General features: G+C 41.0%; 1 protein-coding gene across 1 annotated transcript; it reads left to right on the top strand.

Moving 5' to 3' along the window:
* The first annotated feature begins 273 nt into the window (after positions 1 to 273).
* On the top strand, positions 274 to 19,602 carry st8sia4 (ST8 alpha-N-acetyl-neuraminide alpha-2,8-sialyltransferase 4). Its single transcript, XM_036528893.1, has 5 exons — positions 274 to 482; positions 9,367 to 9,495; positions 10,987 to 11,244; positions 13,917 to 14,210; positions 18,000 to 19,602. The coding sequence occupies exons 1-5, from the start codon at positions 370 to 372 to the stop codon at positions 18,280 to 18,282; spliced, it is 1,077 nt and encodes a 358-aa protein (XP_036384786.1). The 5' UTR covers positions 274 to 369; the 3' UTR covers positions 18,283 to 19,602.
* The last annotated feature ends 5,297 nt before the right edge of the window (positions 19,603 to 24,899 follow it).

Raw genomic sequence — 24,899 nt, 5'->3', positions numbered from 1 at the left:
GCCTCTGAGACGGCTAATTTCCAGCTCCAGTCTTTATATCTATTACATTTTCCGTCTGGCCGCGCTCTGACGGCGACTGATCCCCAGCATAACTTCAAAGACAGCGTACACACCTATCTCCTTATCTCATTGGACACACCGCCCGTCTCATTTGCATGCCAGAAATTTCACTACCTGATTGGCCAAAAGTCATTTCAATCACAAAGCGGGGCTCCAGAGGCCGGCCTTAGCGTGCAGCTGCTGAGTAAGTAATGATAATGCGTGCAACAGCGAGGAGCCTGGTAGAGCGGAGGCAGAAGTCTGGCTAATATTGAATTTTGTAAAGGATAAGATATCATTAAAGATTTTTATTGAACTCTTTATTGCGAGATGCGTGTTACACGGAAACGGTGGACTATCTGCACGATAAGCATCCTGCTGATTTTCTATAAGACAAAAGAAATAACAAGAAGTGATGAACATCAGGAAGCCCAACTCAGAGGGTAATGTTAGCTACGTTCTTTAGCTTCTGCCAATACAGCTTGCTATTTTTTCAGGTACCATTAGTTTACATGTGATAAATCATTCTTATTTTCTGTAACAATATAATGAGTATGTCTTCACTATGCGGTGTTTTGTCTAGAACTGTAGTTGCATAGATTTCTATAGCTAGCCAGCTAGCTTTGTGTAGTAGCGAGGGTCCTGCAAATGGTCCTGCCCATGGCAATTGTATTGGGACGGACCCTTATATTCCTTTGTTTGCCCAGAATTTTCAATGAGATTTATTAAACTGATAGTTTGTCCCTTTAAGTTGCTTAGTGTAAGACGTCTATTTGTAGTCTGTTTCTATTGCTGTTGAACATTTGAATGAATCATTTAGTCGCGTTTTATCAATTTGGGGGAAATGTGTGCAACGTAAATGAAACAGACAGTCTGTCTCTCTCCGTTTTCTGAGGTAGTTGCCCAGGTAAACCGGGACAATTCCATCGTATTTTCAATATATTCTAACACAGTGAACATTTTATTACCTTTCTGTAATGGCAAGACTCAAAGTATATTGCAAAGGAAATGTGAATTATTAAATGCCTTGAAGGTATCGTTCACCTTTCATAAAGTTACAGTTTTTTTCCTGAAATGTCTGGATAGCTTGTATTACAAGAAACGCCGTGCCTTTGAAGAAAGTTCCCCACTGGTTGTTGGTTAGTTTATACCCTTAGTGTATCCTTGACAGCTTGCATGATAAAAACAAACAGATTTTTTCCAAGAATGGTGTTGTGGAAAGACACAAATTTATCAATTCAGTGCCATCGCTCTCAGTTTGACATAATTAGCACAAATGAATTGTCACCACAAAGCTGGTAGCATCTGAATGTTAAAATGTTTTTCTTTTTTTTTTGTGGTCAGAGGGGTGGCAAGACTGTGATGTCATTTTACAGGAACTGAAAAAAAATGTGATTTGTATCTTGTACAAACATGTCTGAAATGGAAATCACCCTCAGAGTTTATCAGGAAGTGTATAGGAAAGACAACTTTTAGGGATTGGAGTGCACTTAAAATAGACTAGTCCGTATAAAATGAGGTGCGCAATTGATCACCCTACATTGTTCAGTTGTTTAGCTAATGCCTCTGTACAGCTCTCATTTCTCTCTGGCTGGACTTTATTGATGTGCTTGGGGTTAGGTGTGTAGCTCATTGTCCCTGTGACCCTCTGTTGAAAAGCTTTATGTTTTGTTCACTACTCTAGATCCCTGTTGTGCTGTGTGATTTCCCAGAATATAATGGTCAACAGATGGCACATAAATGGAGAGGAAGACTGATCTCATTTCTAAAGGGCAGGGGAATTTTATGTTAGAATGGGAAATGTTCTGAAGACCCAGCAAGATGATCTTGGGGCTCCTTGTGTATATATGTGTGTGTGTGTGTGTCTGTGTGTGCATGTGCGTGCATGTGTAGTGTGTATGTGTGTTTGTGCGTGGGGGTGCATGCATGTGTGTGTGTATGCGCGTGCATGTGTAGTGTGTATGTTTGTATGTGTGCGTGTGTGTGTGTGTATATGTAGTGTGTATGCTTGTGTGTGTGTGGGGGTGCGTGCGTGTGTGTGTATGCGCGTGCATGTGTAGTGTGTATGTTTGTGTGTATGCGCATGCATGTGTAGTGTATATGTTTGTGTGTGTGTGGGTGCATGTATGTGTGTATGCGGGTGCATGTGTAGTGTGTATGTTTGTGTGTATGCGTGTGCATGTGTAGTGTGTATGTTTGTGTGTGTGTGGGTGCATGTATGTGTGTATGCGTGTGCATGTGTAGTGTGTATGTTTGTGTGTGTGTGGGTGCATGTATGTGTGTATGCGTGTGCATGTGTAGTGTGTATGTTTGTGTGTGTGTGGGTGCATGTATGTGTGTATGCGCGTGCATGTGTAGTGTGCATGTTTGTGTCTTGCTGTGTGCTTGCTGTGGTAGCAAGGGGGGAAGAGCAGTAGACAGTTTCGCTGTGAATAGGAGTGGTGGCAGGTCTGTGGTTTTCTCTCGTCTTCATCTTCAAAAACTGATCTTGCAGCAAAGCAGAACAGGAAAACACCTCCTGCCCAACAGACAGCTTGTCTCACGCATGTAACGGTAGATTACCTCCCATTTACTCAATCCATGTAATCATTTGTGAAAATCCCCTCAATAGATATAACTACTGAAGCTGAGTATGCCTTTGCTGGATAGGTTTGTCTTAGTAACTAGAACTACCACAACACCACAATAACATATTGAACTGAACATAAAGGTTACAGTGCAGAGAAACTGCAACATAAACAGATGTGGTGGAAACAGGCCCCGTGACACAGCTTTGAAAGCAACAAAGTTGAATTTACAAAGAAGCTGTTGCAACAAACAAGGAGCATCAACATCAGATGAAGGCTTTGTAGTTGGTCTGTACTGACGTTAAGAGCGCACACTGACAAGACAGCTTGTACATTACAATTACCCGCATGTTGTTCTGTGGATTGCGGCCTGTGACTTCTTTCCTGTGTCGCCTTTGGACTGATACGTGTATTATTTTCCAAGTGAGAGATTGCTCAGCAGGACTGAATTCAAACCAAGTGATGTAAAAATCATACATTGTGCAGGCAAGTGGTGCAGCTGTCTTATCTCTCGCTGGCAATGTGGGAACACCAGCAGGCTACTGTCTTCTACTTCATTGAATCCCCCCAGATTTAATGCCTGACTTGTTGCTTCAGCCATTTTGAGTAGATGTCAGTGATGGAACTTTGGAAGAAAAAAAATTTAAAGAAGTGTAGAACAAAATATATGAACAGAAGCACAGTTCCCCAGACTAGTGTTTACAAAGGTGAAAATTTTGCTGATGTGGAAAGAAGTGGGTGAAATTGTGCAATAGAAAAATATTTCAACCCTTTGTTCTCTAATATGGTGATGTAGGGGACAATATCCGGTTTGTTTTGTGCTTTGCGACAAGGTCACTGCTGAAATGTATTTTCTTTTTTTAGCTCATCTACACTGTATTTTTGGAATATAATGTCAGCACAGTTATCGGTACAAGTTGCCTTCATGTTGGTTCCCAGTGGATATAATCAGACTGTACTTGAAATTCACCAGTGAGACCGAGGCCCACCCTCAGTGCTAAATTTGGAAGGGGTGTATTCAGTTCATTGAGTGCAAGTAAACTGCTGGAAAAGGGGAAAGTTACTGTTACCAAGGAGCAGCAGTCCTCCAGGTAGTATTTTACCCCCATCCTTTGCAGGCATTTGCTGACTGACTTATGAATGAAAAACCTTGAGGATGAACAGGAGTGCTGCTGTGCAAAAACATTATTCCAATCCCTGTGTCCTGTGGGTAATGTCATTGCTGAACTATTCACTGTCAACTGTTATTTTAGCAAGAAAATTGGAAAGTCTGAAGAAAATGAAGTTGGAGAAATTCATCGGAGTGCAGTTTTTTTTTAAAGTACATTCAAAGCGGTGTGCAAGATGGCTCAGGATGGAGTGATTTTTGTTATTTGCATCCCCTCCATTCACAACTCGCACCCAAATACTTATTTTATTTTTTTATTTCCCCAAAATGAAAAATACCGGTACGTCTACTCAGAATTGCTTGGGTTTGTTCAGAATGAGCTGGCTACAAGAGGCAAAAGCCACTATTATGCTTGCAGTGCAGCTTTGGCACATGGTGGAAAATAGATAATGATCTCATTATATGTGCTCACCATCTCCGCAGTGCCATATAGGGCATTGTGAACAGTCAGGCGAACAAAGCTGAATTCTTCAATCCGACGCCCAGTGGCGTGCATCGCATGGGACAAAATGTGTTCAGAATCGAATGCACCCCCTCGAAAAATCTGACGAAACCACTGTGAAAGATTTTCTCGGCACGCAAGTGCGCGGTGGTTGCGCCGTACCACGCGCTGGCTGGCTACACAGAGCACACAGATTCCACCCCCCCCCCCCCCCCCCCCAAAAAAAAAGATGTCACAGAACTGCAAAGAGGCTGAAAAGGTGTCAGCGTCACAGTAATCATGGAGGAGACGTTTGACGACCTTTTTTGTATGGTTGTTGGGGTTTTCCTCTGATTACTCCACTTGAGTTGTAACACAGAGGGGGAAAGAGCGAGGTGACTTGTACACATCAACAAATTTTCTGCTCTATGTTTTGTGATATTTTGCCTGGTCTGTTCCCAGATTGCGTGATTAGTTACAATTATAATTAGCATTTCCTCCTAATAGTCTTAAATTTTTAGCATATGGTTTAAATATTACTATTCCAAACAATTGTGCCGTTGTAGTGTCATATTTAAAAGAATATTTTGATGGGATAGGAATTTGTAATAGTTAATTATAACTATAATAAAAACAGTAGCTTTTAATCTCTGATAGCAGAGTATCAGGTTATAGGTTGTACATATGTTGGAGTAGAATTTTTGAAAAGTTACCACATTTTTCTGTTGGATGAAATCAGTGGCATGAACAACATTGAAACACTTTATTTTTTATGTATCTGGATCAAATGAAATTAAAAAGCCAAAATTTTCATTTGATTCAGTTTTCTATGGTAAATTACCTCAAAACTGTGATAAGGCTTAAAATTGTACTGCCATGAAATAGTCTCTTGTTTTTGGATTTCATGAATTTCCAGCATATCACATTATCACTCAAAATAATCACATTGTCTGTTCTAAAATCTGAATATGTTGCCCCTTTTTTTTTCAAAAGAAGAAAAGCAAAAATAAAGCAGGAGACTTTCAAAGTAATTTGGATGGTGGCAAAATCAACATGATCAAAATATACAACGCAGCAACTATAGCAAATATGTAGAGCCACAGATTTACATGTAGGTCAGAAAAGCTCCACAACAAAATGGTTGATTGGATAACGATCAATGTAGGTGTTAATGGAATCCCTTCATTATCCAAACTAGATGCCCAGATTCAAAAGGTTCCACTCAACCGTAATGACCTGCTAAAGCAGAATCAAGCTTTACAAGTGCAGGCAAACTGCCACCCCCAAAATATCACATCAGTACATTTGGAGCGTGGTAGCAGACATCAGTCACCTGCACCCTCTGTTCAGATCAGAAGAGCTGACCCTGACATTGCCCACAGCCAGGCAATTTTGGATTATCCTACCTCTCTGGAAGCCAGAGTATGGGGTCAGTGACCAAATGGGATTGGAGAATCAAATCAATTCCACTCCAAGTGTGTTAATAATGCGTTAAGCCCCAAGGGACTCGAATGGATACTTAAATTACCACAAGCTTGACTTCGGTTTTGCTATTTTTGTAAATGAAATGGTTCAATTTCATTCGCAGATCGTCTCACGGAGTGACTTGACTTATAATGGGCAGCTGGGTAAGAGAGGGAAACAGTTCCATTGTGTTGACCTGCATTGTAATGCTGGTGTCTTCAGGGGCTGTACAGTAATATACGGTAATTACAAAGTAATCTGTATCTGTCAGTTCTGTTAAATGTTTGTATGGTATGCTAATGGTCTTGGGATAGTGCCTGTGCTAAGTTTTCTTGTCGGTACGACAATTTATGTACAGTGCCAGGTCTCTACAACTCAGACAGTATGTAGGAAATGAAAGAAAAAGTGCTTTAATTGTGTACTTCTCAGTTTTAGCTATTAATGTTTCATTTGGTATGGCTAAGCTACTACATTGTCAGTGCTTACACAAAGTAAAGCCCCAGTTCTTTGGCTTTTAGTGGGCAGCTAGATGTTAATATATTTACCTAATACATTCTGGGATTCTGGTTCAAATATTGCCCTGGGATTACACTGCATTGCTGTATCACAGGTGCAGCCTTTGGGTTTAACCCCTTTGGTTGCTACTGGCTGCTATCTTTGGAATTTGAAATATGAGCCTTGGAGTGAAACGGGAGTTATTGAAATTCACATCCTTCAGTTTTAAGTAGACCAAAGTGGCAATTTCGCTCCCAGTTTCATTCAAGCTAATTTTCGGTGGACTGTCTGAGGGTACAACACAGCTTTTAATTTATTTCAAGCTATGCTTTACAGTGGTCAAAAACAGGGTTTAGCAAACTGTTTAAAGCACGTTTCTTTATGATCAAGCCATTAATGCGATAAAGCATCCGGTGCAGTCAAATCACAGCCAAACACAGTCAAATCTTGTAGAAGTTTTACCCAGCTCCAAGACGCACACATTTGTTCACCGTGGAACTGACTTAGAGCCTAAGCAGTAAAACAGAATGCAGTGAATCTAAGTCTTAATTTATGATTTATAACCATAATTCAGTGGACAGAGCTGCAAAAAAAAAACACAGTGCTCTTGTAAAATTACATGAAGATTGCACATCTTTGTACAAAGCAATGTTTATATTATATGCTGAACCAGTGATCTGCGCGTGCGTCTATATATATATATATATATATATATATATATATATATATACACACACACATATATATATATATAGGCACATGCACACGCACACACACACACACCTGGATCGGTGTAAGTCGTTTTGTTGGCCTTGATGTCGAAGCACAGTTATTTAACAAGAGTCATAGACCATTCTTTGCAGAGTGCACCTGGGGCTTCAGCAAGACTGATGTGCTAAGTGGGAATGCTCTGCTTGTGGCGCTAAATCAAATGTGCTCATTACGTGAGCGAAGTAGAACTCACATGTGGTATATTAGAGGATAAGGACTGCACCCTGGGTTCTCCTGCACCCATAAGTAACCTGTGTGTAAGTATAATGAGGAGTCCAGCCTAAAGCATGGCCACAGAGCAAGACCGCTGTACTCAACAGCGGAGGAGCGAAAGACCGGGCGCTATCAATGCAGTACAACAGGCAGATCGCTCGCAAAGCAGCTGGTCTTTCTGTCATCTGCGCGACAGAAACAGAGAAATCAAAGCACGTGGGTGGGTCTGACTGGCTAGTGCAGACAAGCAGCTGTCTGCGGGGAAGAGACCACCCAGAATACGGCTGTCAACCAGCAGGAGGACGCCAGATACAGGCCAGCAGTCACCAGGTGGATGATTACTAACGGACATCGCATCAGGTGTTTGGGTTGGAATTTTAACACAACGTTTTGAATTGGAATGGATTTAAATTGCCTAATAGTAAAACTGGAGGAAGTGCAATTGTGTTCAGTTTCATGGGGTGCAGAATAATTTTGAATTCAGGTCTGATTGTAAATATGAAATTCACTGCGTCCCTCACAGTAAGCATGTGATGATAGTTGATTGTTTAATACACCCCCCCCCCCCATCCTTAAAAAAAATCATCTGAGCATATTGTCTGTCTGAACACATATATACTGCGGGGCAGCACAATGCAGAACAGACCTTCAGACCAACCTGCTTTTGGTGTCTGCAGAAGGAGATAAACTGCAGGGTCTGCAATCTGGATCTCAGTGTGTACCTTATCACATTGCCAGCTAATTGGTTCACAGGGAGAACTAACGGTCGATTATCTGTAGGAAACGCTCTGGAAGCCATGCGTAGTGGTCATCTGCTTTTGCTTTCCATTCTTAGTTGAAAATCCATATTTTAAAAAAAATAAATGAAAATGATTCTCTTGCTTGGTTTGTTGACTTCTATTTGCATTTTTAGATATTAGGCCTTCAGGTATGACCTGAAAAATAGGTACTGCCAGCTATCAGGGTGTCAGACTCCATACAAGCCTGAGTGGTTTAGTCATGTGGAAATCGTCTTGGTTTTGTCAGAAGAAATCCACGCTCGACACTAATGGTCCTCAACAGCACTGACCAAAAACATCTGTATTATTTTAACTGAACGTGACTTAGCAGTTTTTTGTATTGAGCAAGATTATATTATTTAAAATCTGTCACATTGTCTCATAAATCCTGCTATGATGTCTGCCTTTAAGGCTTGTACATGTCATAATATCACTGTAGTTGTAAGACCAAATTAGTATCATTTTTATGCTTATTTCCCCTTTTTTACCCACTTTGGCTTCACTAGTTGTATTGCACTAAGGTTTTCTCTCCCCTATAGTTGTGCAAGTGTGCTGAAGCAAAGTGAATGCAGTCCTTTGTTACTCTCGCACATAGCCAACGGTAACATCCAGTCTTATTTTTTCATACTACCAGTCCCACAATGCACCACAGTGGAGCAAACTGATTACAGCACACGCGCATGTCCTCTGGGACCATCCTAGTGACTTCCATGCACCTCACAAACCACTGTAGGGTGCCACGCTGATGAGATGAGTGGACCCTAGTTGACAAAACCCAGCTTACTCCCACAGAACAAAGCTAGTTGTGTTCCGCTACTACAGACCATCACTGTTGGGGAATGACACAGCACAGACTCAAATCTGCCTCAGAGCTGTTGGATCCAGCCTGTGTGGAACAATCTCCTTTACTGGCTGAGCCTCTTGGGAGCAGGCCAAACTAGTATCCTGAATCATGGTTGAGATTTTGTTCATTGAAATGGGGTAGGCATATTTATCTGCAGTAGTTATGACGCAATCTAGGTTTCACACTGAAAGTTATTTCATGCCCCAGTGTATTATTATAGCCTTTGTGTTCCTAATGGACTAATGTCAATTCATATGGGAGCCATGGGGCAACTTTCAGGAAATTCTTAGGTGGTCATTTTAGAAGGCATGCTGATATCAGATGGTATAACAGAATAGCCAATTATGTGAAAATGAGCAGACCGTGGCCATTTGAAGTGAAGGGGGGGCACAAGCCAGGGGCCCGGACAGATGGGGTTATGTGCGCTGTGCGGCCACATCCCGACTGCTTTTTATGCATTTAATATCATTATTGCTGCATAAAACCACTTGAAAAGCCAGTGATTGCACCATTATTCGTATGCGAAATGGCGCAGTAGGCCCAAGTCTCCATATATGGAGGAGACACACTGTAACACAATGCCCTGTTCTCTTTTCTCTTTTCAGTGAGAATGAGCTGAGTTCAAGACTAATGGTGAATAATTCCGATAAAATTCTCGGAAAGACTGTGCCTACATTTTTCCAGCATACAGTAGATGGATGGAGGGTCAATTCTTCTCTTGTAATTATGATAAGGTAAGCAAACTGTATGACATTCTGCATTTGATATTTAAGGTCCTCATATTATTGTACAAGTTAATAGAGTTCCCTTTTTTGTGTAAACTGTTAATTCTCAGTTACACATTGTAGGCAATTTTCTCTCGCCTGCCTTTGCAAAAAAAAAAAAAGAAACTTAAAAGTGAAACTATCTGGTACTGCTTTACATAAGTGTTACAAACAAATAGAAAGGGTGAAATTTGGCACGTAGAATCAGAACCGATTAACTAATGTGTTTTGCATAACCTCAGTGATCCTCTGAACAGATATCGGCTCAATTTGTGTTTGTTCATTTTCATCATCATCTGTCTTGAGAACAATTTAATGCACATTATTTGTTACACACATAACAATGGTTGTTATGTACCTTTTCGTGAGTGTGGCAAGTTTAATCATCTGCTTCTTGAGGCAGTGTCCTGGTGCGTGACCCGTACAGCCCAAGCAAATGACTAAACTGTGACATTTTACTTGGACACGTTCATCACTGTGGTGAGACAACTTCCCCAACCGTGCTCTGCTAGGCTAATAATAGCAGCAGGCCCCTTCTACCTCCTCATGGGGAATAGTCAAACTAGGGCTGCAATATAAGGCTGTGTCCTCTGGGATGGTTACAGATGTGGGAAAAATTGCATGAAAAGCAAAATTGGTATTACAGGACAATAACAGAGGTGACTATCACATGTCCGTTTTCACAACAACGCCACCCTGTTAATGGAAAATAATTGTCATGTCATGCACTGTCATACCGCTGTTCCCATTTTAATACCATGACAACTGCAGTTGTTGTGTTTTCTTTTTTATGGCTTTTTTGTCACATGATAATGTTGATTATTGTAAATCAAACCATAGGTAGAGGACCACGTTGTATGCAGCCCATGTTTCTAGATATAGTTTATATTTATATAAACTATGACACGTATCACTGGATCACAAGATTATTTCCTGATCACACAGGAGATGGCACGACTTCTTGTGTCTGTGGTTTTTCTACTGTCATAAGCTTAAGATCTGAGCTCTTGGGAGCATATTTAGAAATGAGTAAATGCACGTTAACCCTTTGAAATGTGATCCATGAAAGGAAAATCTGAAAGATAGTTATCTGAATGATAACTCTGATTTTTAAAAGATTTTGACATTGTAATACTGATGAGAGGGAAATGAAGGCTCAGTGTTTGAACATTGTAGTGGGTTTTTGGTTTTGAAATGAAACTACAGGAGGGTGTTAACGGGTATGAAACCTGCAGTGAAAGCTTGTAGTCCTAGTGGTTCTATTTCAAATTAACACATACAGGAACTGAAAAGTTTGGATTTCTCTAGTATAGGACATCCTGCTCATCAACAGAATGGCCATCAGTCCTGGTCATAAAAGCCCTGTAGTATACTGTTCCGGTGAACCCTGCAGAATTCGCCCATCTGTGCCTTTTTAATCGTTTCTCTTGCTCATGGCGGTTTTTTGTCGCTGTTGAAAAGGAAAGACATTCTCCGCTTCCTGGATGCAGAGCGGGACGTCTCCGTCATCAAGAGCAGCCTAAAGCCGGGTGACATCATCCACTATGTTCTGGAGAGGCGGCGGACGCTCAACATCTCCCACACCTTGCACAGCCTGCTCCCGGACGTGTCCCCCATGAAGAACCGGAGGTTCAAAACCTGCGCTGTCGTGGGCAACTCTGGCATCCTGCTCAACAGCGGCTGCGGAAGGGAAATCGATGATCACGATTTTGTCATAAGGTAAAAATCGGCCGGAATGGGTCCGTCACTTTCACCTCTCTTCTCCCTTTGTCTTGCTGTGACTGCGATAAGCACAAGTCTTCAGGTCAATATTTTATCCACTTACTCCGATGGTGTGGGTAAGTGACACTGAAGATGAAAATTAATTTAATCAATTAAAATTCTTAGTCATAATAAAAAAGTGTTAGTGCAGCATTTCTCTTCCCCAGACGCCAGGTTACCCCAATAGCTCATACATGTTTTATGTTTTAGATTGGTTGATTGATTATATTTACGGTGACTTGAGGAGAAATGCACTTTAAACATACGTTGCATTACATTCATTTAGCAGATGCACTTTTCCAGAGTGACTTCCAGCACAATAGAACATAAATGTATCCATTCAAGTTGAATGAGCAACAGTGTCAGACCAGGCTAACAACACTCCCAGACCAGTGAGTGTGACCAAAACACTGTTCAAGCCCTCCGACAAGTTAACTTTTGCAGCTTGACTAGACCAGGGAAGAAAAGTATACTACACAAATAAAAAATCTTATTACAAAAATTAAAAAGCAAACAAAACAATCTTGGACTCTGGACCTGGTTGAAATGAAGGCAGGAATAGGCCTATATCTAATGTAGTAAATTCAAAATTAAACATCAAATAAAGATTTCTGAAATGGTGCTTAAATTCAGATTAGTTACTTCTGGACTACAGAGCTCTTGACTAAGGTAGTAAAGGATTAATCAGACAGTTTGGGGGAAGCCTGATTAGATTAACGATGTCCCACAATGAAAAGCTGCAGATGCGAAAAACCTTAAAGGGATGAACATTTGTAAAGGGGGCTTCCCCCTCTGAGAGTTTGTGCCGGAAACGGTTGCACCTGATGGTTGGTAACCGCTCCGCTGTCTGGCCTTCGTTGTGCTCAGTGGTTACCATTGACGTAGTCCGGATGATCCATTTTCCTCTAGTGCCGCGGGCAAACTGCTGAAGTTAAACCCTCTTCCTTCATGGTTTACAGCCTCACATAGTTCTGGAGTAGCTCAAATTTTCTTTTTTGGAAAAAAAAAAAAATTTAAGTACACATTATGTAAGGTCAGGATGTAATATATAACGTGTGAGAAATGCAGATTTTATTAGTCCAGTTTAAATTAGCCCAGTTTAATCTGTCCAATAGTCCAGGCTTAATCTGTGTCTGAGAAACTACCCGCAAGAGCCAAAAGTAATTTTATATTTGAAAATTGACTAGCTGGAATTTGATTATGCAGTGGACTGCACTTTTAAGAATCACATCTATCCAGGATGATTTGATTCGTATAAGTGGTTGATTTTTAGTGGAGTTTGAAATGAATAGCATTTACATTTTAGCGCATTTTTTTCTCTCAAGTAATAGTTAATTTCCTCTAACATGGAACAAAATGTATTTGAAGTGTTCAGTATTTTTATACAGTCCTTTATTAATTACAGATTAATCGTGTTAATGATTTTACCTTGCATCACCTTATCACCTTGCAAACTGCTGGTGCTGTAACTCACATTATTTTTTTAGTGTCTTCAGGATAATAGACAGTGCTGTTTTCATGAGGTGACATCTCTTTAGTTCTTGATAGAATATTACACAGTGTAGCTGTGGAATGCCCAATTTCTCAGCTGCATTTCCTTGGTCTGGAGACTATGGTCTAAGGCTCAAGAATGCAACGTTTTTCATCTGTTGAAAGCACATTTTTTTTTATTCCTGTCATGTCCACTGGCATCCAGGCGCAATTTTTTTCTCAAAAATATTTTATTTTATGTGCTCGGTGCTTTGGTATTTAGGGCAAGATAAGAGATACGCTATATGCAAATTCAAAACGGCTTTTCTCATCAATTATGTGCCATTGCACTCCAGCAAGCAGTGTTTCACATAGTGTAAGTGAGCCCACATTGATTCTTATAAGCAGATTACTTGATCCACACCAGTGGAGTGAACAGCCATGGTATAGGCCAGATTCCGGGAGAGTATTTTTGGTCGCTGCACGATTGATACTTATACAAGCGTTTCTTATAAGCACTGTATAAGAATTAAGGCAATTGCAGTGCTCCCCTGTGAGGGGAGGCATGTCTGTTTCTATAGTAGAGGAAGTGTTGCCCAGCACACATCACAGAGAATAGCTGATGACTGGCAAGGTCTCAGGGGGACATACTTAAAGATAAAAGATGAAATTGATATGCATGCATTAGCATTTCAGACGGAAGCTGCTAAGAAAATGTATAAACTGTAAATTCGACACAGTAAACAGTTAATGCTTTCAGCGTGGTTTGTTAGTTATTATGGCATCAGTGCACACAGTTGGGAATATTTGCTGCTTTGTCACTAGAATGTTTTTGGCTGTCTCCTTTATTGTCTTTTCACTCCTTGCTGCTGTACATCACCTCCTTATATTGGTACTAACAGAGGGACGCATCCACTTACTGTTATTTTAAGTTATTTCAAAAGTATATGTTGTTCAAACCATACTGAAGTCTGAGTTTTATGCCTACAAGGGTTGTCCTGAGAACATTGCGTGGGCACGTTAAGACATTAACTCCTTTTGTCGGAGAGGTTCTCAAGTTCTCACAAAAGGCTGCATGAGAGATGGGAAGCACCGAAATAACCGTTTTTCCTTTTTTTAAAATGTTCCTTTCCGCTCTGCGCTCAACCCCCCGCCCCCAGGTGTAACCTGGCACCGCTGGCGGAGTTCTCTGAGGACGTGGGCCTGCGGTCCGACTTCACCACCATGAACCCCTCGGTGATCCAGCGGGCCTACGGCGGGCTGAAGAACGAGACGGATCGGGAGCGCTTCGTCCGCCGGCTGACAGCGCTCAACGACAGCATCCTGTGGATCCCGGCCTTTATGGTGAAGGGGGGCGAGAAGTACGTGGAGTGCGTCAATGAGCTGATCCTGAAGAACCAGCTGAGGGTGAGGACGGCGTACCCCTCGCTGAGGCTCATCCACGCCGTCAGAGGGTGAGTCGCTCAAAACCCGCTGCCAGGAGCACCCTCTATGGGCAGGACTGAGGAGGGAAGGAACATGCTTACATTACATTACATTACATTACTGCATTTAACAGACACTGTTATCCAGAACAACTTACATATGGTAGGTACATTTATACAGCTGTATATTTACTTAGGGAATTCTGGGTTAAGTACCTTGCCCAAGGGAACAACGGCAGTGTTCCAGCAGGGAATCGAACCAGCAACCTTTCGGAGACAAACCCTGCACCTTGCCACTATGCTACGCTGCTGCCCCTGCAGTGATTACTTACCTGCACACTGTGTTCGCTTACATGTGCAATAGAGCAGAATATCGTGTGGACGCATGGGAGTGACTGAGTTGGAACTTGAGCCACTCTCCATTTCAGAAGTCATCTTTTCTCTGGAGAAGGCATTTGTAACGCGATCATGTGCAGTGCTATTAAGGAAGAATGCTTAATAGCGACTGAGTATGTCATTGCAGAGCAGATCTTCACTGTTGTGTTAACGAGTCCTCTGGAATTTGGAGTGCAAGTAAGTGTTCCTCAAGAGTCTGATTGTGTGAGCTCTAATTTAACTGCCGCTTAAAGCAGTGCTGATGTCAGGCAGGTGATGGCTTTGAAGCTTCCACAGATTTTACACTCTGGAGGACACAGAGAGTGCAGCTAACACAACAGAGAGACGTGCTAGAAAGTGCTGAACAGAAAAAGACCTCTCTTTTCATACAAATTTACCTGTGGTACCAGGGAAAATGCTATTTGATTATGCTGCGTGAAGATCAAAATCAGGTGAAATGTTGGCTTGACTTGCGTAGTATGTCCAAATAAACATTCTCACACGGTTTCAATTTTAAACACTGCTTCCAGAAAACATAAAAGAAGTCTCAATTTAGATATACATGTTAAATGATAATTATGAGGTAAACCACTGATGGTCTTCTTGGAACAGGCCCCAGACATGCCGTCAGACAATTGACAAATTTAATGATAATAATTATCATTCAGCTCAGCTGAATAGTCAGTTGGTGCAAACTGATGAGCGTGATCCGGCAGGTTTTTCCACGAAGCATCTACTCTATCAGCAGAGAGTCATAAACCTGCCTGTCAAAATAACACTCCGTGATGTGAACACATTGCGTGGTGGCCCTCTCAGCTAAGCTCAATAAAACCACTATTATTATGCAGCTTGAAATGTTGTGGGTGCCATCAGCTAGGCAATGTGCTGGAACATTAAAAAAAAAAAAAAATTTAAAAATTGTGAAAACCAACATCCCCCCCTCCCCCACAAAAAAAAAAAATCCAATGTGGCCCTTAAAAAACTTCCAGCTTTCATAAGCAGTCCTCTTTGGCATGAGAACAGTGAGGTTAGATTCACTGCCTGGTGGGGGTTCTGGAGCAGTGATCCCCTTCTGTCTTGACCCCAGGAATCAAAGGAGAAGCACAGCTCGCCCCTGGTGATCTCTCCGTGTACAGTAGGGCTGTTCGCAGCAGGGGGACGGAGAACCCACAGACTTCTTACCCCATGCTGGTCCTGAGCAGGCAGAACCACCTGCGCCCCTGCAACTCTGAGTGCCCCAGGAAGGGCATTCGCAAAATGCCACGCAACACTGACTGAGTACCTGTGCTAGGGGCATGGCGGTTAGCATTGTAGGAGAAGCACCAAGTGAGATGATAGAAACCAAAACAGGGCTCGTTAATGTAATGAGTTTAAAGGTAGTTTGCAGAGCAGTAATTCATTGAGGAAGGGGTTAGGGCCCCTCCTTGAAATCTTGACCTTAAAAAGTGCTTTTGGGTTCCTAAGCTTTTTTTATTAAATGGATAAATGAATACCGTCAGATTGAGAGTAAAGTAAATGAATATGTTGTCCCCTGTTAGCAGCATCATTGTTAGGTTGTTTTCATCTCTGATGGCTAATTCATTTTTACTTTTATTGTGTTGTATCTTCACTTACCTTGTTATTACTTACCATAATTATCGTAATTAATCCATAATGCATTTTTCTTTCACGCACTCTCTGGGAGCAGTTGATGACAGTGTCATTATAAAGGATGCTAAACTGTGAGAAATAGGATATGTAGATATAGAGACATAGAATTTGATTGATTGACCAACAGATTGGCTGGTCCTGTAGTGTATCAAAAAAGTTCCCTAGACGCGTTAACGTCGGCAGCTCAAATCCATGGCCACATTGGTTTTCCTCACGAGTTGCCATAGCAGCCAAGCACTGGGCTCTTTCAATTACATCTTCATGTGGCTGGGCTTTCATGGCTAAATATAGAGTTATGAAATGGAATGGAAGGGTAACACTGTGGGCCAATGCAACAGATAAATCTTAATATATATTTAAATTAGGGCCATGCTTGGACATATGAAACACAGAAGAATACGCTCGGCAGTGTCACTTATGCGATGTCCCCAAAACCTTGCAGTGACCCACTTAATTAGCCTCACTGATCACTTGGGATGCAAATGAGAATGAATTTTCTTTTAATCTCATTTAGTTTGAGTAACAGTTAACCTCAAATGCTGACCCTCAGATATTTTGTCGTTGCGGTAAATGCATTATATGCATATCACATCCTGATCCTGTATACATGCATTACCTTCTATAATTATTAAAGGGCTCTCATCCTTGAAATGGCAAATAACAGAATAAACAAAGATCTGAAGATTTATGTATTTTATATAAATATTAATGGTTGTTTTTTGACTAAAGCATCTCAACAGCACTTTAGAAAAAATTGAACATGTCATATCTCTCCAATAAAACTGAATATAAGCCAGCGTCACCCTTATAAATAGTGCACAGAACTCAGAAGATTTGTGTGTATGCTTCATACCGCTAAAATGTGTAATTACTCTTTCTTGACTTATTCCACTCCATTTTCATCTGAGGCACCTCTCTACATTTGTTAATATTGTCATATAGAAAACTGAATTTTGACATTAGATTAAATCAAGATATGAATCACTGCCTCTGGTATTGAATAACATTTCTCGGGCACGTTGTAGGTCAACATGTGGTTGTCATGGTGAAACGTCTATGATGGCATCAGATTCTTTTGTTAGTTTAATTTGCTTTACGGTGGTAGAGAACGTTTGCATGGTTGCATGTGTTTACGCGTGTCTGTTTAGTGGAAGATTGGGGAAAAAAAACAATATCAGGTAAAATCTTTTATTTGTGTGGGTTTTGAACATGTGCTCATTTCAGATGCATACACTGAGTAGAAAAGGATCATTTGTGGTGTGGAAGATCCAGTGCCGTGCAAAGAGCAATTTTGTGCATGTCTCTGTTCTTGTCTCCAGACATGGCGAACGATAGGACATTTGTCACAATCGACTGAGAATGAAAGGGGAACAGCTCTTGCCTGGACCTGATTGTTTTAGAGGGAGTTTCTGCGGTCGCTCCACAGTGTGGAGTCCTCAGAGCGAGCCGAGGTCTCAGCGGACCACTCTGTCGGGGAGGGATATCAGTCATAACCTAATAATCTGGCAGGCCTCTGGAAGCGAGACTCAAGCCAAATTCTGCTACCATCCATCACTCCGCAACAGAGCAAAACTTATCTCTCGCATTAGCTGCACTCGAGCTGATTGAGCTATTACGAGTTGATTAATTCATTTATTGACATTGCAGATTATTACAGCAAGGCTTAATTACAGCGTCGTTGTGGAGTAATGGCTGTAATGGCGGAATAAGAGCCATACAGCATCCGTCTCATCGGTGTTGGGATGTTTGCTGTTGTTTTGAGCATAGCTAACCTCTAGTTGGCTTGTTTTCCAGGTACTGGCTGACGAACAAGGTGAACATCAAGCGGCCCAGCACGGGATTGCTGATGTACACCCTGGCCACCCGTTTCTGCGACGAGATCCACCTGTACGGGTTCTGGCCTTTCCCCAAGGACCCCAGTGGCAACCCCGTGAAGTACCACTACTACGACAGACTCAAGTACCGCTACTTCTCCAACGCCAGCCCGCACAGGATGCCGCTGGAGTTCAAAACGCTGAAAAGCCTACACAGCAAAGGCGCGCTGAAACTGACCACCTCTAAGTGCGCGCAGCCATGACGCGCCCCCCCCACCCCCCAACCCCCACTCTCTCCGTTAGCCGCGCCGCGCCACACCGCGGGACTCGGGGCCCTGACCGCGGGCCCCCACGAAACATCCCAGCATTGCATTTGCGCACATCGAGGAAGAGGAAGGGAGCAGGGAGGCTGCGTAGATGGCGGGAGCAGAGCAGGAAGGAGAATGTCTGAGACGAAAGTAGCCCCGAGTTGCAAACGCAAGCGTGCCTTGTTTCAACCGATCCGCCGAAAGGTGCAACACAAGGAATGTGACGAAGAAAAAAGTGATACCTTAAAAAGACTGGTTTAGCATCTTGAGAATGTCTTGCTATGGGATATCAGTATATCTACCTTGTAATCTTGTTAGGAATGGTGTCATTAATTACAGTAGAGGGAAACTGTGCAAGGGATATGGCAGCAGTTATCTAAAGGGAACAGGTGATAGTCAGTGATGTTACGTATTTGGGAATGTATTTTGGATGTTTCAGTTGAAGTATGGAAGGTCCTAAATATTAATTCCAAAGATATTGCTTTCAGTTTCGTTTGACAATACTTCAAAAAGGATTGTATTGTGCAAATTTGAATGCTGTACTTTTTTTGGAGATTAGAGGCCTCAGGGCAGGAATTATTTTTCTATTTGCCAAGATGGGAGGGTAACTGCCAGTCTTCTGGCACACCATTTCTGAGAGCAGTCCAACAATATAGACCACTTCGCTGGACAATTCATCTCTTAGTTTTTAAAACTTGGATGTAAAACTCTGCTGAATGTAACACAGCGTATACCATTGGACTAAACTGTTTTGTGCAGCTACTGTGAAGTAAAAAAAAATATATATTAGAGGACTAGATCATAACTGTTTTAAAAGGACTTCTCCTTAGTTATCTTACAGTTACAGTTATAGCTTACAGTTATCTGTCTATGTGAAAGTTCCCAGCATACACGGATGGCCAACTCGTTCCTACTTGTGTAGCATTACCCGTATGGTCCTACTTTGACAGTGATGTTCAAGTACCTATTGGTTATCTGAGCTAAGCTCAAACACAGTGATACAATACGTACAGTTAAAACATAATATAACCAGTACTTTCCTAGTTGAATGTTGACCCTAATAAAGACTTCATTTATATGATGTCATTTGATATTACAACATGACGCTTGCTCGTAAAGACAGGAGGACGTTCTGCCTTACATGTTGCACCTTTTTGCTTTTGTGGAAAATGTCCTCGTCTTTGCAGCGATTGTAGGCCTAGTTTATTAAAGAGCAACTTCACAGTTTCCGTTACTCATTCAAAGTCAGGCAGTATTAAAATGTAAAAAAAAAAAGTACTCAAGCGGTTTTGCTTGAGTACTGTTGAAATGTATGGTCAGTGTTACTGAACTGATGTAGCTAATCAATTTGATCAACAAAGTAATTTGGTGTTTGGATTACAAAGAACCCCGATGACACTGCTAAAGACCAGGGCTCTCACTGCCAGTCAAGAAGATCCAATTAGTTGTAATTTTTCATCCAGGATTCCATTTGTACACTTTTGACATGTGGTCTTTGTAAACTGAGTCGGGGATATAGAACATGGTCAATTTTATGTCTGGTATGGAAAAAAACCAACATTGAGTGTTTATCCATTTTTTGTATAATTATTCAGTGATATGTAAAGTAAATGCATTTGCCTTTTGCAACTACTGACACTGGCACTAACAGGCAATATAATAGTAAAAGACATCTCTTAAAAGAATGTGATCAGGAATTTTAACATGTTCCATGCCTTATATAATTATTTTTGGTCTTTTACAAAGGGTGAATGATTTGCTTTGTTAGGATGTTGTTTTCATTTGTATGTGTTCATACATCTGTAATTTATAAGATTTTCATGACATTTTTGTAAATAATACTTGTATTTGGACACGAACCGACTAAGGTGCTGAATGTGGTAGGTTTAATCGTTTTTTGAAAAATTTGATACTAGTTGTTTTGCAATATTTTAAGCTTTAAATTTGGTTTCAATCTCTTTTGTAAAATGTTCAATTTGTATGTATGTGGAAAAAGGCGTTTTAGAAACTAAATAAAACATTGTTCTCTTATGATTTATCCAGTTGAATAAAAGTATCATTTTAGTTATATTTGTAAGCCGGTCACCTTCAGAAGTGTTTCCTATGGCTATGATATACATTGGAATTAATTCATAGACTGGAAATGTAAGACTTGCCTAACTTGTCTTTGGAAAATTGAATTAGAGCTGCTGATCAAGTCCCTGCTTGTGATGCAGTTACAGCCAGCCCACTGCTTTGTCAACCATTTGCGCATTCCAACTTGATCTTGCATATGATCTTGACAATAATTAAGATTATTTAAAAGTTACCTATGTATTTACATTATCCATTTATATAGTTGGATATTTACTGAAGGAATTCAGGGTAAGCACCTTGTTCGAAGGTTCAATGGCCGTTTCCCACTAGGGAGTTGAACATGCAACCTTCAGCTGAAGAGCCCTGAACATTTGATGCCTAAAGAGCGGAAACCAATTGAAAGCTTTGAGTGAGGTGAAGACACCGCAATTAAGAGGCGTCATTAAGATGCAAGCCTACAGTATGGATTTTTGTTGTGCAAAGTAGCACGGCACTGCTCTACGTTAGCCTGGGTGAGCGGGCGTAATTGGGCAAGTTGAAACACGTGAGCTCCTCAGTGCTCCCTTTGCACAAATTCAACACCGTGGCACAACCGGTCCAAGCAGGCCCACAGACTGGGGAGCAGCATGGAGGGTGCTGGAGAGGATTCACTTTCACGTATAAGCACGGCCATTGATTGAGTCTCCATTTGCACTTAGTACATGGATATTAGTGGGGGGGGGGAGTGTGAAACATGAGCAAATTGGAAGGCTTCGATTGCTACAGTAACCCTCTCCCGAGAAAGTGGATTTGCAAATGAACTCTGTAGTAAAGACCAGTCTTGGCAGGAAATAGTCCTTACAGTGGATGCCAATGTTACATTTGAAGCCTTCCAAAAGATCTAGGCAGACACAAAGTGCGGTGAAGGTGGGCTGTGTGACAGTTATACAATAGAAAAGTAACTTGACTTCCTTTGCAACGGCTTGTTGACTATACTTGCACATGTATATTGCCACTCACTTTACTTATACATTTGCCTAATACATGTGTTTTGGATAGGTAAATAAGGTAACAGCTAGAATATACTATGAAAGTATTTTGCAGAATAAAATTCATCATCGGTGAGCAGTACGACTCCCACTCTTGCAAAAGCATTGCACAGACCAATCTTCTCTTGAGAGGCTCATACAGATAACGTCCACCTGGTATGCCAGCAGATATGGGTAAATCCAAGTTATTGTTTTAATATCATAGATTTTGTTTTGTTTACTGGTAAAAATATGGTGATGTCCATGCTTTGATTGCGAGGTCACCTTATTTTGTATCCTTAGCTGTAAATACATTTAAACATGAATTTTAGAGTACAGGATATTTCTCATTGGTTTGAGTTAAAGTACCAGTAATCTAGGAAAAAGGCAAGTGTTGACCGCTTGAGGTATCCTTTAATATATAATCTTATTTTTTAATATAACAACAAATATGATCTGACACATAAATTTTATATCTTTGTGTCCCCGTTTAATCAGGGGCATAAATAAATATGTATGTCTGTCTTGGCTTCCACTATCTCCAAATCTGTAAATTGATGCCTTAACACAGGGCTCAACAGAGTCTTCTCTTTTAGGCTTCTCTCCTTTGCAGCTTCCCACATCTGATTATTATATTAGTACAGCTGGCAGTTAACTGCATTTTCCTGACTTTTGACAATTCCCTGCTGAAATGTTAACAGGCATGATGGTAAAAGTTCCTTTTCTCTTTGCACGGAACTTGTCTCTGCCTAAACTAATCGGTCTTGGGAGTTGGAATAAGAGGAATTCATTCATCTTCTTGGAGTAACTGTGAAGCTGAGTGAAGCGTCAGTGATGAGGACTTCTTGGAGACTTCTTCACTTCCTATACAATAAAACTCAGCAATGACTGGCGCTTACATGTCACATTGGATATTTGGGCCAGTCATTTTTTGAATGTTTGAGGAAGTCACAAGTTCAGCCGATTGCTGCCCCCTAGTGACAGCAGCAAGAGAAAGGATTGCAATGCTATAGTTTTCATCCAGATCAGTGAAGTGGTCCAGGTAACAGCTTTCACAAAGAAGTAACAGATTACATAACAGATTACTGAGGGTAAGTGTTATTGTTTTATTGGATGAATCTTCACTTTTAAAAGGCACAGCTTTGATTGGCACTCCAAAAGTTGTTCGGGTGCATTTAATATGGAAGCCTAGTTGCCCCCACCAAAGAAAACAATCTTCAGGTAAAACATGTACTGAATTAATATTCACAATACACTTGCCGATTCCAACATATGCTTTTTTTCAATAAGATCTTAAACTTTGCCTCCATTTCAAATGAATGCTTTCAGTTTAGTATTTAAATATGTACAAACAGCTGGGAGCTGCAAAGCTCACAGTGAGCCTGTCTTGAACTACTGCATGGAAGCACATGTTCCAGACTTTGTGGCTGTCAGATTATCATATCAACAGTGTTACTGGCCAGCCTGAGAGTGCTGTAGTCCCATTGGAGAAATGGAGGAAACTACACTATCCCTTGCAGCATCTTCTTCATCTTCAGGACTGCTGTCTAAAAGCATGGCAGTGTCATGTACTGGTACAGGTACTGACATATTTCTGAGCTCGTCCTTATATATAGACTAGTGTCTTTAGAATGTGATTTGTATAAATCAGGTTGCGTTATGTGTACATATTATATTGTATCATGAATTATATTATACTGTATCATGAATTCAAATATATTTTTGCCAGTGAAGTATACTTTCTCACTATAGACTAACTACATAAATGCAAAAATTTGAAAACATTGGCAATACTGCTTGCAAACATTAAATAAGATATAATACATACCCATTCAATTCAATCAGCATTCAGTGGGCTAAATAACATAAGGTTCTTGTGCTTTAATGTATGATTAATCTCCATTAAGACACTTCAGTGATGTGACTAGGTATAATCGAAAATCATTCATGCACAGACTCACCCAAATCATTTCTCCCTCTCTAGGGCCTTTGTTATTTCTTCACTCGTAACCTGTAAAAGATCATTTAAATCATACAATCTGATTATTTAACACTTTGCAATGTGTGACAACAACATCCTCATGTTGTTCTCCCTTGAGTGATAAGTGTATTCTTTGTGTGATGTGGAGCATTGGCAATATTTCACAAGAACTTTAGTGTAACCCATAGACCTTACAGCTTGCTCCATCTACAACAAATGGTATTTAGCAGTATTACACATTATATGACAGAGAAATATGTCACATCATAGAATGCCACATCTTACAAAAACAGCTGTCATACTAGATTAAAACATAGTGATGTTACACATAAACACATGTTTCACCTGCAGGTAAAACATGGGTGTGGTCTTTATTATAAACCTGTATTACCACCTGTACTGACAATTTCAAAAAAGTGACTGGAACATGCACAGTAATTTCAAGCAGAAAGTAAGTCAGATACTTATAATGTCTCTTATAGTGCCTCTTAGTAGAAGGCTCTAATATTCATACAATTGCAGAAAATACTCCTCCCCTCCTCCAAACGCAAAAATGTTTGTGGGCTGCTTACGAGCTATTTAAGAAGGACTCATACTCTATATGGTAACTGGCTAAGAATCTCGCCTTAGACATATGTTGTATTTTAACAGTAAAGAAATGGGCATTTATACATCAGACTGACAATATGCTAATTAAGTGCTTCTCCTTGGGAGACAATCATAGTAATGTACCTTTGATGAGATGCACAGCTAGACATCACTGCACCTCTGTATTAGAAAATTGTTTCCCCTTATTAATGTTGCTATGTTGAGTGTTTTGACAAGATCCTTTAGTTCCATGGAAGAAAATGTGGTAAAACTATCTCACTGTCACCTCGATTACATAAAATGTTGTTGGTGGGGGGGGGGGGGGGGGGGGGCATGGAACAAAAGATAACAACAGTTGACATCCATTCTCCAACAGAGGGCAGTGTTACCACATTAATACAAAAGCATGGGCCTAGACAGAGAAGCCTGGCTGACATACCCATCCCTAAGCTGCTGCTGTGAGCTGCTGGACTTTGTCGGCAGATGACGCATTGGCCTGCAACCTGGGCCAGAGGGGTCAGTGTCGTACCTGGCCGAGTCACGCGAGAACGCCGGACAGGAGGCTGAGACTTTGAGGAAAGAAAAAGGTGTGCAGTAGAACTAAGCGCTTGGACGTGGCAGGAAAACAAAGACACTTTCCACTCATGACAACTATGCCAATCTTACCATGCTGCTCTTAAGAAAAACCCAGAGTCGCTGGCCATGTCTAGCACAGGCGAGAGACCCTCCTCTTCAGACTGCACCTGCATAGCACTTAGCGTAGCTCTGTTCTTCACACTGAGACTTTCACTCTTAGGTTACCGAGGTTTTCTTGATTGTGTTGCTCTTAGTCAGTATCTTTAAAATACCGCCATGGTCACTGTAGCACTGGTACACACTGTCGTTTTTGTTCTAGTACAATATTGATGTGTTCCACATCA

The sequence above is a fragment of the Megalops cyprinoides genome, chromosome 5 (genome assembly GCF_013368585.1).
Source record: "Megalops cyprinoides isolate fMegCyp1 chromosome 5, fMegCyp1.pri, whole genome shotgun sequence".
Taxonomy (NCBI): domain Eukaryota; kingdom Metazoa; phylum Chordata; class Actinopteri; order Elopiformes; family Megalopidae; genus Megalops; species Megalops cyprinoides.
The sequence above is the reverse complement of the archived record's forward strand: the minus strand, read 5'-3'. Positions and strand labels throughout refer to the sequence as shown.